The 17,247-nt window shown below is 52.5% G+C and overlaps 1 protein-coding gene across 3 annotated transcripts in view; it reads right to left on the reverse strand.

Moving 5' to 3' along the window:
• GRK4 (G protein-coupled receptor kinase 4) overlaps positions 1-17,247 on the reverse strand; it is a 41,594-nt gene that overhangs the window by 14,645 nt on the left and 9,702 nt on the right. For 2 of the 3 annotated variants that reach the window (XM_028159693.2, XM_028159695.2), the window contains 5 exons: positions 13,959-14,071; positions 11,854-11,931; positions 5,420-5,523; positions 3,530-3,622; positions 1,201-1,264 (listed from right to left, as the gene is read on the reverse strand). In XM_028159693.2, the coding sequence (XP_028015494.2) occupies positions 1,201-1,264; positions 3,530-3,622; positions 5,420-5,523; positions 11,854-11,931; positions 13,959-14,071 (452 nt within the window). Of the gene's footprint in view, positions 1-1,200; positions 1,265-3,529; positions 3,623-5,419; positions 5,524-11,853; positions 11,932-13,958; positions 14,072-17,247 lie in introns of those variants that run through there. The other variant, XM_054708496.1, reaches the window with a different exon arrangement.

A 17,247-nucleotide genomic window follows, 5' to 3' on the forward strand; every position in this document is an offset into this window, starting at 1 on the left:
TTCACGTGGAGTTGGGGAGCATGTGTGAGTTAAACACAGGCGGCAGGGTGAGCCCTCTGACAACATCCACGTTCGTACCCCTCCGGCTCCCCGGCTCTGGGCCTTCTAAACGCCTGCACGGAACATGCTCACTGCAGGCAATTCACGAAGCAGCGGCGTCTCCTTAAATCACCTCGGCAGACGTGCACGTGCGTCTCTGTCCACCCACCACGGGTGGCTCCGCCTGGCACCGCCATCACGTTTAAAAACCACCTCTCATGCATTTGTGGGTAGTTTCCCCCGGATTTTCCTAAATGTACACATTCTCTAACACTTTCTGGTAGAGGTGGAAGGTGAATGTATGTGCAAACCGAGTTGAGTTGAATAAGCACATACAAGAACATGCTTTTGTCCTACATGAACTTTCCGACTAGCCCTAAATTATGGAAGTATAGTCACAAAACATTCCACAACATAGAAACAGTCCGCCCTGGCCGGGTAGCTCAGTTGGTTACAGTGTCGTCCCGATACACGAAAGTTGTGGGTCCGATCTCCAGCCAGGGCACATACAAAAATTAACCAATGAATGCGTCAATTGCATGGAACAAATCGATGTTTCTCTCTCTCCTTCTCTCTCTCAAAAAAAAAAAATCAATAAATTAAAAAAAAGAAACAGCACAATCTTCCAACAGGACAGACAGAGTCTGCACATGGACAGGGGAAACGTCTTTATGAAGCGAAAGGTAAAAACAAAAGATAATGATTTTTTTTCCCAAAAAAAACTTCCTGATTTTTTATTTTTATTTTTTTTTAAATATGTTTTTATTGACTTCAGAGAGGGGAAGAGAAGGGGAGAGAGGGACAGTAACATTAATGATGAGAGAGAATCACTGATGGGCTGCCTCCTCCCTGCCCCCTATTAGGATCGAGCCCACAACGCAGGCATGTGCCCTGACCTGGAATCAAACCATGATCTCCCGGTTCATGGTCGACACTCAACCACTGAGCCACACTGGCTGGGCACTTCCTAATTTTGTTAAAAGCTTTTACTGAAGTACCTTTTGCACCAAGTTCAACCTTAATGCTCGTGCTTGGCTAAAATTATGCCCCGATACCTGGTGTGGAAGTCAGCGAGCGAGTTAAATGGATGGCTACCTGCAGCAAGGGCCTCTCCAATACCTCGCTGGCTAGCATCGCTCACATTGGTCACATGACACTTACCTCTCCAAATCCACCTTTTCCTAGAACTCTGTAATGTCTAAATGTTTTCTTTGTTACTGGCCGCCTAAGTAACAAAAAGAGAGTTTCAGGTCTCACATCACATGGTTATTTTCAAGCAGAACAGCCTACCTCGCTCTTGTCCTAGGCTCAGTTACAGAACTCACTGGTCCAGGGGAGGGCAGGGTGTCTGTGCTTGGGGACTGTGGCCCTCCAGGGGACCGCTCTCAGCTGCACTCAGCAACAAGCACACGGAACATTTTTCATTGAAAACACTGATGACAGATGCAGAATGGTCCGGTTATCTTTACTAATGAAAGACAAGTCTGCAACTAGCCCACATGTGAAGTATTATTATTCTCAGGCATCCCCCTCAGGCCAGTCAGAAAGCTGCTGAGGAAAAGGATGGGTCTACAGCACGCTATCCTTTGAAAAACCAGACATCTCAAAAAACATGTCTGGCTGAAACCGGTTTGGCTCAGTGGATAGAGCGTCGGCCTGCGGACTGAAGGGTCCCAGGGTTCGATTCCGGTCAAGGGCATGTACCTTGGCTGCGGGCACATCCCCAGTAGGGGGTGTGCAGGAGGCAGCTGATCGATGTTTCTCTCTCATCGATGTTTCTAACTCTCTATCTCTCTCTCTTCCTCTCTGTAAAAAAATCAATAAAATATATTAAAAGAAAACAAAAAAAACATGTCTGAACTAGAACCGGAAAAGTGGTCAATCTATCTATCTATATAAAAGGCTAAGTGACCACCTAAGCGACTGGCCAACCGGCCGGTAGGTATGACGCACACTGACCACCAGGGGGCAGATGCTTAACACAGGAGCTGCCGAGCAACAGCAACTTTGCAGAGTGCCCTCATGGGATGTCAGACTGCTGGCTTCCACCCGATCCCGGAGGCCAGGCCGAGGAATCCCACCTGCCAGAGGGACCCCACTCACTCTGCAGACGCCCTTTGAGCCCCGGCGCTTCCCCAGGTGCAGCCGGCTGGGGAGGGACCACGGGAGGTTGGCTCCAGGGCGTGTCCAGCCCATCTCACCCAGTCCCGTCCCGCTGGCCACCTTCTAATGAATTTCCTTTCAATGTGCACGAATCCGTGCACCAGGCCTCTAGTCAATAATAATTGTAGCCCTGGCCGGTGTCGCTCAGTGGTTAGAATGTTGGCCCAAGCACTGAAGTGTCGAGGGTTCAATTTCCTGTCAAGGGCATGTACCTGGGTTGCAGATTTGATCCCCGGCCCCGGTTGGGGTGTGTTTGGGAGGCAACCAACCGATGTATCTCTCTCACATCAATGTATCTCTCTCATATCAATGTTTTTCTCTCTCTCTCCCCCTTACCCCCTCACTTCCAATCTCTCTAGAAATCAATGGAAAGAATATCCTCACTCTTCAGGTGAGGATTAAAAGTAAAAATAACAACTGTAATAATAACACTAGTGGCAGCTAATACTTTGTGAGCACTTACTCTGTACACAGGACTAGGAAGGCTAAGCATTTCACACACATTTCTCAGGCGACCTGGGCATCTAGTGGTGTGGATCATGAGCACCTCGGTTGACAGAACCAGGACCTGAAGCTCGCAAAGGCTAAGTCACTTGCCTGAGGCCATACAGCCGCAGGAGGCCGCACAGCCGCAGGAGGCCGCACAGCCGCAGGAGGCCGCACAGCCGCAGGAGGCCGCACAGCCGCAGGAGGCCGGCACGGCTGCAGGAGGCCGGCACGGCTGCAGGAGGCCGGCACATCTGCAGGAGGCCGGCACGGCTGCAGGAGGCCGGCACAGCTGCAGGAGGCTGGCACAGATGCAGGAGGCCGCACGGCTGCAGGAGGCCGGCACGGCTGCAGGAGGCGGCACGGCTGCAGGAGGCCGGCACATCTGCAGGAGGCCGGCACATCTGCAGGAGGCCGGCACGGCTGCAGGAGGCTGGCACAGCTGCAGGAGGCCGCACAGCTGCAGGAGGCCGCACGGCTGCAGGAGGCCGCACAGCTGCAGGAGGCCGGCACAGCTGCAGGAGGCCGGCACGGCTGCAGGAGGCCGCACGGCCGCAGGAGGCCGCACAGCCTGAGACCCACTACATTGTATGTCTGGGACCCTAGGACAGGCTTTATTTTCTAACTACTGCACCAAGAGGGCTGACGACCATTTAAAAAGACAGAGCAGAGTCAACTGAACGAGAAGAAACTAATAGCACACATGAATAACTTCTGCACAGAAATACCATATGAAGGCCAAGATTTCCAAGAGTACTTTGACAGATGGAAAAGTATACATCAATCAGGGTGATTATGAGAAGTTACCATTGTTTTCACTGAATCTTAAGGGAGAACATACCTTTCCAGCCATTTCCACTGTAAAAATCGAGAAAAATATGGGCTTTCTTGGTATTCTTCAAATGGTTTTCCACTTAAAAAGCGATGGACAACTCTAGAAAAAGATTGCGTGCAATTATACACCCGTGTTTCATTACAACATGGAAACAGCTGTGTTAGTGCGCCTATGAGCCCTGGACACGGGCAGTCCGTCACACACACACTGTTCAATACTGAACTCGAAACCACAGGCGTCCGCACAGGCGCCAATGCTGCCGTGAGAACGTGAAGGGAAGAGTTCCGAGGAAAGGAAATCAGTCCACCCTCCCAAAGTTCGAGGTTCTCCTCATGTCTATGGACATCGGAGAAACAAATACTTTATAAAAACCATCTGTCAGTAAAAAGACAACAGTTTAAAGCATATTCAAAGTGTGTGTGCACGCATAGGCCTGTGTATTTCAGGAGGGAATTTAAACATTTTGTAAATAAAATGGAGGAATGTCTAACTGATAATAGTCACAAGGCAGAAAATGTTAATATGCGACACAACTGTTTTTTGACACTGGAAATAAAGCACTCAATAAATTATTTTACACTGCACATTTTTCCAATTTTATGCAATTGGCCACGCCACTTAGGTTTTATTTATAACTCTATTTTAGAAGTGGTATATTCTTCCTTGGGGAGTAGGTGAGGGGTGGAAGGCAGCCTGTCCTACTGAGTGGGCTGCAAGCACGCGCCGGACGCTGGAGGGAACACGCTTCGGAGGGTCCCCCAGGCTCCGAGACCTCTCAGGGGAGCTCGGCAGCACAGCTGCATTCACAGTGACACTGAGGCCGCCTGCGTTGGGAACCCATCCTCACAGAGGGTGTTCCAGAGGCCCACGGTGTGACGTCACGGCTCTGACCGTGGATGTTGGTGGCTTCTGATTTTTAAAAAGCATAACCTACATAAGCAAAAGCTCTCCGGTCCTCCGAGCTTTAAAGAGCGGACCAGGTCCTGAGAGGAAAGGTGTGAACGGCTGCTGCGCTCAGTCTTAGCACTAACACTGCTCCGGAGGCTCCCCGGACCGGCCCCGCACTTCCTCGCGGCCAGGGCCGGCTCCCGGACGCTGGGGCACCTTCCGCGCGGGAGCAGGTGGGCAGCGCAAACCCCAACGTTTGTCAGCTGCAGCTCTGACCCCGCTGTCGGTTACATCGCCTCATCGAGGTCCTGAAGCATCTCCAGGGGAAGCACCACACAAACAGCAGCTTAAGCCGGTGTCAGACTGTGTGTCTCAGTCCGTGTAAGTCCACGGTGACCACCAACCACCAGCGCTTCTCCATTTCCCCTCCTAACGCGCCCACCTCCAAACAGTGAACGGCTGTTCGGCTCGAGTCTGGGGAATAAGGCGACCGCACACGTTTTAAACAATCGTGACATTGGAAACTGCGCAGTCCTGGCCGTATTTCCAGGGGTTATTGTCAGCCTGTGTACCAGGAGGATCTTGGGTTCGATTCCCAGTCAAGGGCACGTACCTGGATTGCAGGTTCAATCCTGGCCCGAGTCTAGGCGTGTGCAGGAGGCAACCAATCGGTGTCTCTCCCTCATATTGATGTTTCTCTCTTTCCGTTCCCCTCTCTCTAAAACCATTAAAAAACACATTTTACGTAGCTCCTTTCACCCTAGACACCAGCACTCTGGAAGGCGGGCAGGGCCGGGGGCAGCAGAGGGATGCTCCTGCCGGGCTCCGCTGTGCTGCCTCGGTGGCTCACCTATGCAAGTGAGATGACTGCTCCCCAGCCCGTCCCAGTGGAAGTGCCTTCCAGTTTCCACAGAACGCGGGCAAGAACGTGTCTCACGCCGAGACGCCTCCTGCAGGCCCCGCCTCAGGGCGAGCCGCGGCGATGGGCAGGCGGGCACAGCCCCTTACCTGACACATTCCTTGAACAGCTCTTTGGAGGGGATCTCCTTCAGCCGCAGCCTGCACGCTCTCACCACGCGGGCAGAAATCCGGGGCAAAGGGGCGGCCGCGGTCTTCAGAGCACAAAGCAAAGACAGGACCGTTAGTACTCACCACTTACCAATTGTGAGCAAAACCTAACGCTCACGGTAAAACATGGAAACGCAGAGTGCATGAGGTAAGTCTGGTACCACCGTCACTCTGCCAGCCTCGCCTCCCAGCGTTCAGAGCGTCACCACTCCCGGGACCTCAAAACAGGGTGGGAGCAGTCTCCAGAGATACTGCGCCCCACGTCACAGCACCACTCACACGACCCAGTGTCCGTGGGTCAACAAAACGTGGTCCACCATTCAAAGGGGTATTATCCAGCCTTAAAACGGACGGAATTCTGCCACCGGCCACACACGAATGGGCCTTGAGGGCATGCCAAGTGAAATACGCCATCGTGGAAGGGCGAGCTCTGTACGCCTCCACTGGTATGCCGTCCCGACCGCGTCAAGTTCATGAAAGACAAGGAGAGTGGGTGCCACGGGCTGGGGAGGGGGCATGAGGGGCTGCTGTTTAACGGGGGACAGAGTTTTAGTTTTGTATGATGAAAATGTTCTGAGAGGATTCTGGTGATGGCTGTACAATGGGAATGGACTCAATGACAAATTTTATCCTTTTTTATCACAATTAGAATGCAAACACACACGCTCAGAAATACACACACTTTTTCCTCATACAAATGGAATAAAAACTATGCACAGATGTTCCTCAACTTATGAGATTATGTCCCAACAAACCCATCCTGAATCAGAATGTCGTAGGTCAAGCCTAACACACAGTGCAGCCAAGCTGGCCTGCAACGTGCTCAGAGCACTTACATCACCCACGCCTGGGCAGCTGCCTTCCACCACCTCCCTCTCCTCACAGAGGAGCCCCGGGGAATTCTGTAGACACGATGGGACACGGAAACACAAAAATCTCCAGAAAATGCTGACAGCACAGCACACTGCAGAGCAGAGGCGGGGAACCCTTTTTCTGCCGAGGGCCATTTGGATATTTATAACATCACGACAGGCCTGGTGCACGAATTCATGCATGGGTGGGGTCCGGCAGCCCGCCTCCCCCTGCCCCCCACATCGGGGTGATGCGCCAGGCCGGCTGGGGGGAGGGGCCGCGGGAGGTTGGCTGGCCAGCCCAGCCCCCGATAGGGGTGGGGAGAGCTGATGGGGGGCGGGGGCGGCTGGGGGGGGGGGGCTGGAGAAGACCCTCTGAGCTGGAGCTGAGCACAGGCCCCAGGCTGCCCAGGGAGGGCGGCCTCAGCAGGAACAGAAACCACCAGAAGGCTCTGCGAGCGCCCTGAGCTCCCCTTGGCCAGGAGGACTCGGAGCTGGGGTCTCGGGTACATTAGACACAGCCCAGCACTCGCCCTGTCTGTGGGTCAAACCCTTTGCATCGAGAAACGTGTCCCCTTCTTCTCTGGGGCCCTGACAGCAAATGCGGGCGCCAGGGGCAGAGCAGGCCCCACCGTCACCCCGGGTTTAGGCCCAAGACACGGGGTAGCCATCTCCACGGAACAGAACACACTTCAGTCTCAATTCTCCCGACATGTGCCCAGCCGCTCCTCTTCAGCCGGGAGAGGCCGAACTGAGAACCAAAGACCGAGTTTCCTCTGAGTGGGATCCACCGGGAGCGGCACGTGGCAAGGCCCCTCCCGGCGGCTGCCTCCCCTGCACTCCGTGTGCTGAGCCGGTGCGTTTTCCGTGGTGCCGGGTCCTGGGCTGCTGGTCAGGCGGCAGGTCCACAGGGTTTCTCTCCGCCGCCTTCCTGGCCTCCCGAGCAGTGCCCTCCGGCCCGAGCAGTGCCCTCCGGCCCGAGCAGTGCCCTCCGGCCCGAGCAGTGCCCTCCGGCCCGAGCAGTGCCCTCCGGCCCGAGCAGTGCCCTCCGGCCCGAGCAGTGCCCTCCGGCCCGAGCAGTGCCCTCCGGCCCGGTGCGCCAGGCGGCTGTGGCTAGAGCCAGGACTCGGAGAGCGAAGGAGCTGGACCGGCAGGTGGCCAGGCCGCGCTCCCCACCCTGCTTCTCAGTCTCGCTCGCGTGGATCGGGCCAAAGCCCGCTGCCCGAGACTGGCACCACGTGGGGAGGGTCGCAGCGGGGAGAGGGGCGCCCTGACCTGCCAGCCCTGGTGACGACCATCTCGGTGCCCAGCTGATTGAATTGGTCCCACAGAGCCGTCATCTCAAGCTGCACGCTCACACTGGCCACCTTCCGTTCTTTACCGGCGCCTTGGCGGCTGCCGTGCCACGGGCCCCGGGGCCCTCGGGCTGAGCAGCGGTGCTGGTGGCGGCCGCTGCGGCTGCGTGTCATGGCAACCAGTTGTTCCAGTGGGTCGTTCTGCTGCCATGGTCGCTGGGCTTTTATTATAGATTCCCGGGCCATACACAATCATCACCTGAAAACTCAGCCTGCTGTACTTGGTCTAACCTTTAATTCACTCCCCTCAATGCCTTGGCAGGACCAGACCACATGATGCCACGTATGCGGCCCTCAGGCCGGTGTTCCCACTCGTGCTGTGGAGTGTCAGCTGTGACCCTTGTGATCGGTGGCACCACGAGAGCATCGTCCGGCATGTCCCGAGCCAGAGACGATCAGAATGCGACGTGCACGCTACTCCACGCCTAGTGCCCTCACACAGCGGGCAGGGGAAAGCCGCGCCGGGGCGGCCCGCAGCTTTCGGTGTGCTGACGCTCAGAGCGACCGTGCTCTCTGGCGGCCGCCTGCTTTGGTGGTCACCCTGCCTATGAAACGCTCGTCGCCAGCTCTCTCCTCTTCACACACCACCGCCGCCAACACCGCCGTACAGCTGTGTGACGGGAGCGAGTCCTGGAAGTACAACTCCTCGCTCCAAGGACACACGTTTCCAATGTTGGCATTTATTGTAAAACTGCCTCCAACAGGCTGTGTCACTCCCCGCTCCCCATGTGCCAGCTCCCCATTCCCTTCGCCCGCCTCCAGGGGATTCTGGGAGAACACGTAACAGAGCTTGTCCAGCTCATGCTCAGCTGCACATTTAATTTGCCACCAGAAAGGAGACGTGCATTCCAGACTGATTTCTGACTGTGGTGTTCCTGTTACCAGCACAAAACTGTGTTTTCTACAAGTAAGACCAACTATTTCAGCAAAGAAGTTGAACCATTAATAGAAATATACAATGAGAAAACTCACATTAAAAAAATGTATTATTATAATTGATCATGATTACTGTCATTTAAATTATCTAAAACAAGCCCTCGCCAGCTTGGCGCAGTGGATAGCGTCGGCCTGTGGACTGAAAGGTCCCGGGTTCGATTCCAGTCAAAGGCATGTACCTTGGTTGCAGGCTCCTCCTGGGTCCTGGTCAGGGCTCGTGCTGGAGGCAACCAATAGATGTCTCTCTCACATCAACGTTTCTCTTTGTCTTTCCCTCTCTCTTCTACTCTTCCCTAAAAATCAATGAAAAGATATCCTCAAGTGAGGATTAACAAAAAGTTAAAAATTAAAAAATAAATTATCTAAAATAAGTGCAGCCTTTACAAGTGCGTATGTCCCTTAGCCTCACTGCACCGGGGATGAGGTGTGGGCCGCTGCAGCGTGTTCCGTTCCCACAGCAAAAAGAGGGAGAGCAGAGACAGTCATGCTCTTGGACCCCCCAGACCAGGCTCCCCCACAGACAAGGCCAGGACGAGGGTAAGAGGGTTCATTCCTTCCACCCTTCAGAAAAGAAGTCTGCTGCGTCATCCACTCAACAAACACACCTTGTCCCAGGCGTAGGAGACATCAGAAAACAGGAAACATTTTCACGAAATACTTCCCAGTGTTTTCCATAGCTTTATGGCCTTTCCCAAGGTCTCAATTTTCTGTGGCTCAGGAGCAGATTAATTCCATTAAGCGGTTTAATGACTAACTTTACACAGACCCTTTTTTCGGTAACTGAGACCATCTTTATGTTAATAACACCGTAAGCCCAGGAAAGGAAAGGCAGTGCTGGATCCGCCCTGCGCAGAGGACAGGGAAGGCATGCTGGCCATGAGGTGAGATGGAACTCCTCCTGGGCCGGAAGTTAAGGAACAAGGACTCCTTTTCAGAAGAGGTGGTGGCCTTGCTTTTGCAAGTTCTACACATGAAGGACTCGGATGGCAAAGTCCATTGGCAGGGACGAAGAGGGGGGGTGAACTGTGCAGAAATATGCTTCTTTTTCTGTGTTAAAAACAGACATTACTATTTTTTAAAATATATTTTATTAATTTTTTACAGAGAGGAAGGGAGAGGGATAGAGAGTTAGAAACATCGATGAGAGAGAAACATCCATCAGCTGCCTCCTGCACACCCTCTACGGGGTATGTGCCCGCAACCAAGGTACATGCCCTTGACCGGAATCGAACCTGGGACCCTTCAGTCCACAGGCCGACACTCTATCCACTGAGCCAAACCAGTTAGGGCGACATTACTATTTTTTAAAACTGGGTTGTCTTTATTGTTGAATTTAAGAGTTCTTTCTATATCCTGGATAGCAGACCCTGAGCAGATCTTGGCTTTGCAGGTAATTTCTCCCATTCCATAGGCTGTCTGTTCACTTTCTTTATAGTGCTCTTTGAAGCACAAAGTTTTTAATTTTGATCAAGTCCAGTTTATTTACTTATTCATTTAAAAAATTTTTATCCTCACCCAAGGAGTGGTGAAATTTTGTCATTGATTTTAGAGAAGGGAAGGGAGGGGGGAAAGGAAGAGAAAGAAGTACCGATGTGACAGAGACACATCAATTGGTTGGCTCCTACACCAACTCCAATCGGGGGCAGGGATTGGACCCGCAACCCAGGTACCTGCTCTTGACCAGGAATCGAACCCACAACCCTCCAGTGTGCAGGCCTGTGCTCTAACCACTGAGCCATGTTGGGCTTAGGTTGCTGTCCTTTCAATGTGCTAGGAAACCAGTCTAAACCAAGGTGGTGAAGATCTCACCGGAAGTTTTACAGCGAACGTGTCCACCTCAGAGACTTCCTCTGGGAGCTCCATGGCTTTCACTCCTATGTTGAAGTGCTCGGTCCAGGTGGCATTATGCTTTGTATGTGGTGTGAGGTACGGGCCACCTCCCTTCTTTTGCATGTGGACGTCCAGCTGTCCCAGCGGCCTGCTGAATGGTGACTCTTTCCCCAGAGTTCTCGCAGGCTGTTGTAAGTTGTGGGAAGCCCCATTGTCTTCACTATCGGAGAAGTGTCAACCAGGATCCCGGGATGCTGGTGACCCTTGAGCCCCTGGCAAGGGCCAGAGCTATGCACCGATTGTTTAGTCCAGACAATGGGGGCTCAAGCAATTTCCTGACCCAATAGTCTCAGAGTAAACCTGTCGAGTCTTTACTGACCTTCAGGATGGCCTGTCTGTTACCGCAGTTTCCTGCCTAAGGGCGAGATGTGCATCCAAGACGGAACAAAAGGCTGGCGAGGCCTGGGCACCCGCGGAAGTCCTTTCCCTTGCCCTGGGCTTTCCGCCCGGCCCCAATATTTCCAAATTATCACTTCTTGTCTCGTCTCTTTCCTTTGCGTGCAGCCCCTTCTCCAGATCCCGAACCCTGAACCACGCGGGAGGTGGGTCTTCACAGTAAGTCAGCTGCCTGCGAAGGGATGTGCCGGCTCCTGCATCAGTCCCCGCCCACTGATGGGGTGACTGTCCTTGTGCCAGCCCCACGCGGCTTCTCGGATCAGCTACTAGCTTCTGCAGAAAGGGGGTTATAACGAACCTACAGATCACGGGGGGGAGTGCTGTCATCTTAAAAATATCAAGTCTTCTAATCCATGAACATGGGAAGTCTACTTAAGTTCTTTAATTTCTTTCAATGATCGTTTTAAGTACAAAAGTCTTGCACTTTTTGTATTTACTCCACTTTTCTTTTTGATGCAATTGCTTTCTTAATTTCACTTTGGATTTTAATTGCTAGTGTACAGAAATACAATTGAATTTTGTATGGTGATCCAGTGTCCTGCAACCTTGACAAACTCAATTATTAGTTTTTTCTCCCTATTGTACGTGTGGACACCTTGGGATTTTCTACATACAAGTGCTATGGTCTGCATGTGTCCCCTCAAAACTCATATGTTGAGATCCTACCCCCCAAGTGACACTATTGAGACGTAAGGCCTTCGGGAGGTGCTTAGATCGGGAGGAGGGAGCCTCGCGAGTAGGGTCAGGGCCCTTACAGAGGAACTCCGAGAGCCCCACGTGAGGACACCAGTGAGACGGTGCCAGCGATGAGCCAGGGAGAGGAGCTTTATGAGAAAGTAAAGATGTTAACATACATGTTATATTTATCCAATTAAGCAAATGACTCTGCACTCCAATTACGTAAGTAAGTTACTTACAAATCTTTATATCTAAAGAAGAAACACACCTCATTGATGAAGAACGTGTCTAAGACTAACTGTCCACGCTCTCTTCGGTCCTCGTCCAGGGCGACTTCATATTCTGCCTGGGTGCAGAGACGACGGGAAAGAAATGTTAGCCACACTTCTCCCTGACGTCAGGCGGCTTCGGAACTGACTGGCAGCCCACGACCAGAGAGCAGCCCCCTGTGCCAGGGTCTCCTGAGAGCTCTGAGGGTTAATGATACAGCAGAGCAGCACGTTCCACGATGCTCGGTCTTATACTTTCAGCCCTGAACTGTGCCCAAACAAACAGCTCACAGAAGTGCCCAGCAGGCGCCTGGACACCTGAGTGCAGTTCCAGGGACTCGGTCACCCGCCACAGGGGCCGGGGGAGAGGCTGCAAGAACAGACAACGCCACACAGGCCAGGGCAGAGGAAGCATTAAGAGCAGAACCTGATCAACAGCTGACCATCTATAAAGGACAGGCAAGGAGGAAGAAATGGGAAAAGGAAAGAGGAGAAGCAAAGGCCGGGGTAAGAGCATTTCTAGAAGAAGCCGCTCAACAATGCCCACAGCCACGGGGACAGCACGAGGGGCCACGAGGCAGCCCTGGGCTCTGCAAGTGGAGAACTGAGACCCCGGAGCCTGCAAGCCGGACAGTGCTGACGAGAAAGTGAGGAGAAGAAGACCAAAGGAAGTCCATCTACTGAACACATACAAGGACCCGGAGAGCGAGCCCTCAGGACAGCCAGTTACCCAAACACAACGCACCGCTGCTGCCATGGGGAGTGCATCGCTAGCTCCACAAAGGGAGACTCTCCTGGACAGCCGGTGGCAATCGCTGAAGGTCTTAGACAAGCAGAGGGGGTCTTCCCGGAAGAAATTCCTGCCTAACACAGCGGCTTCACCCCATTTCTGGAGTTCCGCCCTTCCCGGTAGCCTGCCTTACAGATGGCAGACTTTCCTAGCCAGACCTCACAACCATGAAAGCCAATTCCTTTTAGGAAATCTCTTCATATCTAACTCCTAATGGCCATGTTCCTTTCACTGAGCCCTGACTGATACAGATGTCATAGGTCTCTGAATTCCTAAAACATAGCAGCTTGGCAAATACAACCCAACTAGAGGCCCAGTGCACGAAGCTGGGTAACTGGCTGTCCTGAGGGCCGGGGGGAGGGGACGCGGGAGGCTGGCTGGGTCAAACTCCCGGTCGAGGGGGGGCAATTTGCATATTAGCCTTTTATTATATAGGATACGTTAGACATATCACATTCTACCGGAGCCGAGTAGGCAGCCCCACTGCATCAGAATTCTACCTTGAAAAAATAATTGCCTCCTTTACAGCCTCGTCTTTTTCTAGTAACGGTACCAGGAAGGAAAGGGGGAGCCCCAGGGAGTAGGGAGCAAACAACGAAATAGGCAAGAGCCTCAAATGTTTTCTGGAAGAATACATTACAAACACGGATATCTTAAAAGCTACGTCAGAGACAAAAATGAACAGACACTCAATGACATAAGATAGTCCTCCAGGTACAATACGTAGTCAACACGTATTTGCTGATACACCTAGGACAGAGAAACAGGGTTAGTGTTTAGGGTAAGGTCATAAGTTTGGTAAGAGAGCTTTTCTGCTAGATTCTACCAATTTTCTACGGTTAAGTTACTTCTGAATTTCAGTTTCAAACTTCTACATCTGCCAGAGCTAAAGATTCAGAAACACGGGATTTCTTTGCCTCTCAGGAAAACGCAGTGACTATCAGACATTACGCGGAGTGCACTCCACCCCCTGCCTCCCTCACGCTCAGCTCGCGCTCCCTCCCGATGCTGCGGCGTGTGGGAGCAGACGGCATCTGCTACCTCGCAGGGGCTGCCCCTGAGCACATGGTCTTCATTAGCTGTTCAACCGTCTCACAGATCAAAGCAGCAAGTTTCCACGTTACTCGCTAAGTACACGTGCCCTCCAGCCCTGAGGTGCAGTCCTGCGCGAGTGGCCGCTTTACACTACAGGAGAGGGAGACATGGAGGCCGCTGCCCCCCCACCCCCACCCCCCTCACCTCACTGCCCACGTCAACTAACTCAGATCTCCTCCGAGCGCAGAGCAGCTGGGTCAACACAGGTAAACCGCTCACCACCGCATCCAGGAACTCAATGCACCGCTTCGGGCTGTCCTGGGTGTCGCAGAATTGCCGGAAGAGCAGTCTTCCTATTGGCTGCTTGTCACAGAGACTGCTATAATCCTTTTCTGGGTGAAGAAAGGGGGTAGAATCGTTACCATTCAGAAAGTACTATTTCTGAACCTTACATACCAGATACAATAAGAGTAAAAAACAGTATTTGCAGCATTTTTTAGATCACTGTTTTGCTTACCAATTTAGACTGGCCTATCACGACAAATATTTAAAATACCTAAGCAGAGCCAAAGGTCGCTGGAAGAATTGGCAACTAAGGTGAGTGAAGCCGCTGGGTCGTCCTGCTCCCCAAAGGAAACACGCAGGGAGCAGTGTTCCCGAGGGGACCACGGAAGCGGGAGAGGTGCCTGAGACAATCACAAGCAGAGAAATACACCGCAGGACGGCGCTGAATTAGATTTCGAAAAGCTCTCTTCCATTTGGCTGCCTTTCTAGCCACTCACAAGTTACAGGTGTTGCTGATGCTTTATGATTTTAGCTGCTCTCGGGACTGTTCTTCCTTGTCTCCTCAGTGAAATCACATGTTGTACACCTTACCTTACCCTAAACACTAACACTGTTTGGAGAACAAGGCACTAATGTTTGTCCAAGTGTCAAGGGGGATATAAACAAGTATGTTCCAAACAGGTTCATTTAAACGTCAGCGAGAAAATCGGCTGCCTGTTTGTTGGAGACAGGGTGTAAGCTGACACGGTCCTTGCACCTGAAGGGACTAGCAAGGCTGGGACCCTGACCCACACAGCTTTCCCACACTTGTTTGGATGGCATCAGTAGAATGAGAGCCACCCCTTTATGGCTTGCCAAGAAGTCTGTAACTATTTACTGAGAATCTGCCTGATTTACTGTACCGAGAATTTGTCCTACTCTATCTCTCCCTTAGAGATTAAGAGGAACAAAGAGTACATTCCTCTTCACAGACCTCCTATTCAGTGTTTTGTGTATAAAAGGCATTAACAGTTAATAAACACGCTACAGTTCCTCGATTGACTCGTAGTCCTCCCGATCCCGCTGTCCTTTCTTTCTTTTCTTAATTCCCACCTCCCTACCTCAGCCCGGTTCAACCTGTCAGGCTGGCCCTGACAACTGTTAGCAGTGACTTTGAACTTGAAATGAACATGGCCATGTGCAGTCCTCCTGCAATGGCTCTACGCTGAACAACGAAATGAAAGGCGTGAAAGCCAGCACGCCACGACGAACTCCTCAGCTGCAGGGCGGATGCCGGGTGACGCAGGGAGCGCCGCCGTCCGCTCCGCATCGCTGCGCGTGCACACTGCACAGGCCAGGGATGAACACTCGGGGCCCGGGCACAACCACAGGCCCACAAACACCAGCAAAGGTGTTGTCAAAGTTCTGCAACCCACGGTGTCAAGTCTTGCTACATTTTTTTAGGGATACTTACTAACTATATTTTTTATTATTTATTTACTTACTTACTTACTTACTACAGGCCTGATGCACAAAATTCGTGCAAGAGTAGGCCTTCCTTCCCCCCGCTGCCAGCACCGGCTTCCCTCTAGCACCCGGGACCCGGGCTTCCCTCTGGCCGCCAGCAGGCACCCGGGCTTCCCTTGCTTCATCTGGAAGATCGTCCGGAAGGACATCCAGAAGGACGTCCAGTCTAATTAGCATATTATGCTTTTATTATTACAGATTTATTATTTTAATCCTCACCAGAGGACATTTTCCCATTGATTTTTAGAGAGAAAGAGAAAGGGAAAGACAGAGAAATATGTGAGAGAAGCACATCGATCGGTTGCCTCCTGCACGAGCCCCGACCAGGGCCCAGGCCGGGGAGGAGCCTGCAACCCAGGTATGTGCCCTTGACCAGAATCGAACTTGGGACCTTTCGGGTCTGCAAGTCGATGTTATATCCACTGAGCCAAACCAGCTAGGGGCTTACTGACTACATTTTAAGAAAAGACACGAGGCGGTCAAAAAGTGATGTTCCTTAAAAAATGGAAGTTTTTGCCCTAGCCCAGTGGTCGGCAAACTCATTAGTCAACAGAGCCAAATATCAACAGTACAACGATTGAAATTTCTTTTGAGAGCCAAATTTTTTAAACTTCTTCTAACGCCACTTCCACAAAATAGACTCGCCCAGGCCGTGGTATTTTGTGGAAGAGCCACACTCAAGGGGCCAAAGAGCCGCATGTGGCTCGCGAGCCGCAGTTTGCCAACCACAGCCCTAGCCTGTTGCTCAGTGGTTAGTGTCAGCCAGTGGACTGAAGGGTCCTGGTCAAGGGCATGTACCTCGGTTGCAGGCTTGATCCCTGCCCTGGGTCAGGGTGTATGTGAAAGGCAACCAATCCATGTGTCTCTCTCACACTGATGCTCCTCTCTCTCTCTCTCTCTCCTCCCCTACCCTCCCTTTCACATTCTCTAAAAAATCCATGGAAAAATACCCTCAGATTAAACACACACACACAGTGGCCAGTTTTTAACACTTTCCTTCCCAATCCGAAGGGTTAGCAATGCCCCCGGTCTCCAGGTGAGGCTGCAGATGCGCACAGGTAGGCCTATCTTCTCTCCCCGGTCCCTACTGAACGTGCTGAACGTGAACACAAGGGCAGAGACCCTCCCATGGGAAGAATACAGGGTGCCCTCACGAGTCAGACATGAAGTTACCTGGAAGAGAGAGCTGCTGGGGTTGGAGTTAAAGGAACATCAGCTGAGACCCCAGAGATAAGCTGGGGCTCCCACAAACCTCTATGCCGGGAGCCCCTCCCAGCCCTGGTCAGAATGGCTGAAGCCACGTGACAGAAAGTGGGTGTCTGCCCAGAGAGATCCTGGGACCCGCAGGGAGAGGCAGAGCCCGCTGAGGAACTAAAATGTTGGCCCAGCCCAGGATTCGGTGTGCGGCTGCTGGAACCCACGGGCACACCCACCAGCCAGAACCCAAGAGAGAGAGAGAGAGAGAGAGAGAGAGAGAGAGAGAGAGAGAGGGAGGACGCCCTGCAGGAAGCACAGCGCCGCAGCCAAGGCGGGAAGCCACGCTGGCCGAGAGGGAGCGAACAAACGCAGCCGTGAGCACACACTGAAGAACTGAAAATCTCACTCGATTCCATACCATCAAATGAGAAGACAAAAGGGGGCGGGGCCTCCCCCAAAACATTCACCTTCCCTTCGCCAGCATAAAATGAATGACTGGAGGAGCCAGAGGAAGGAGGAAAAAGGCAGACGCAGGGGGCAGAGCCCGGAGGGAAGCGAGGAAACGAGAAAAGAGGCAGTG

This window comes from Eptesicus fuscus, chromosome 2 (genome assembly GCF_027574615.1).
Source record: "Eptesicus fuscus isolate TK198812 chromosome 2, DD_ASM_mEF_20220401, whole genome shotgun sequence".
Lineage (NCBI taxonomy): Eukaryota > Metazoa > Chordata > Mammalia > Chiroptera > Vespertilionidae > Eptesicus > Eptesicus fuscus.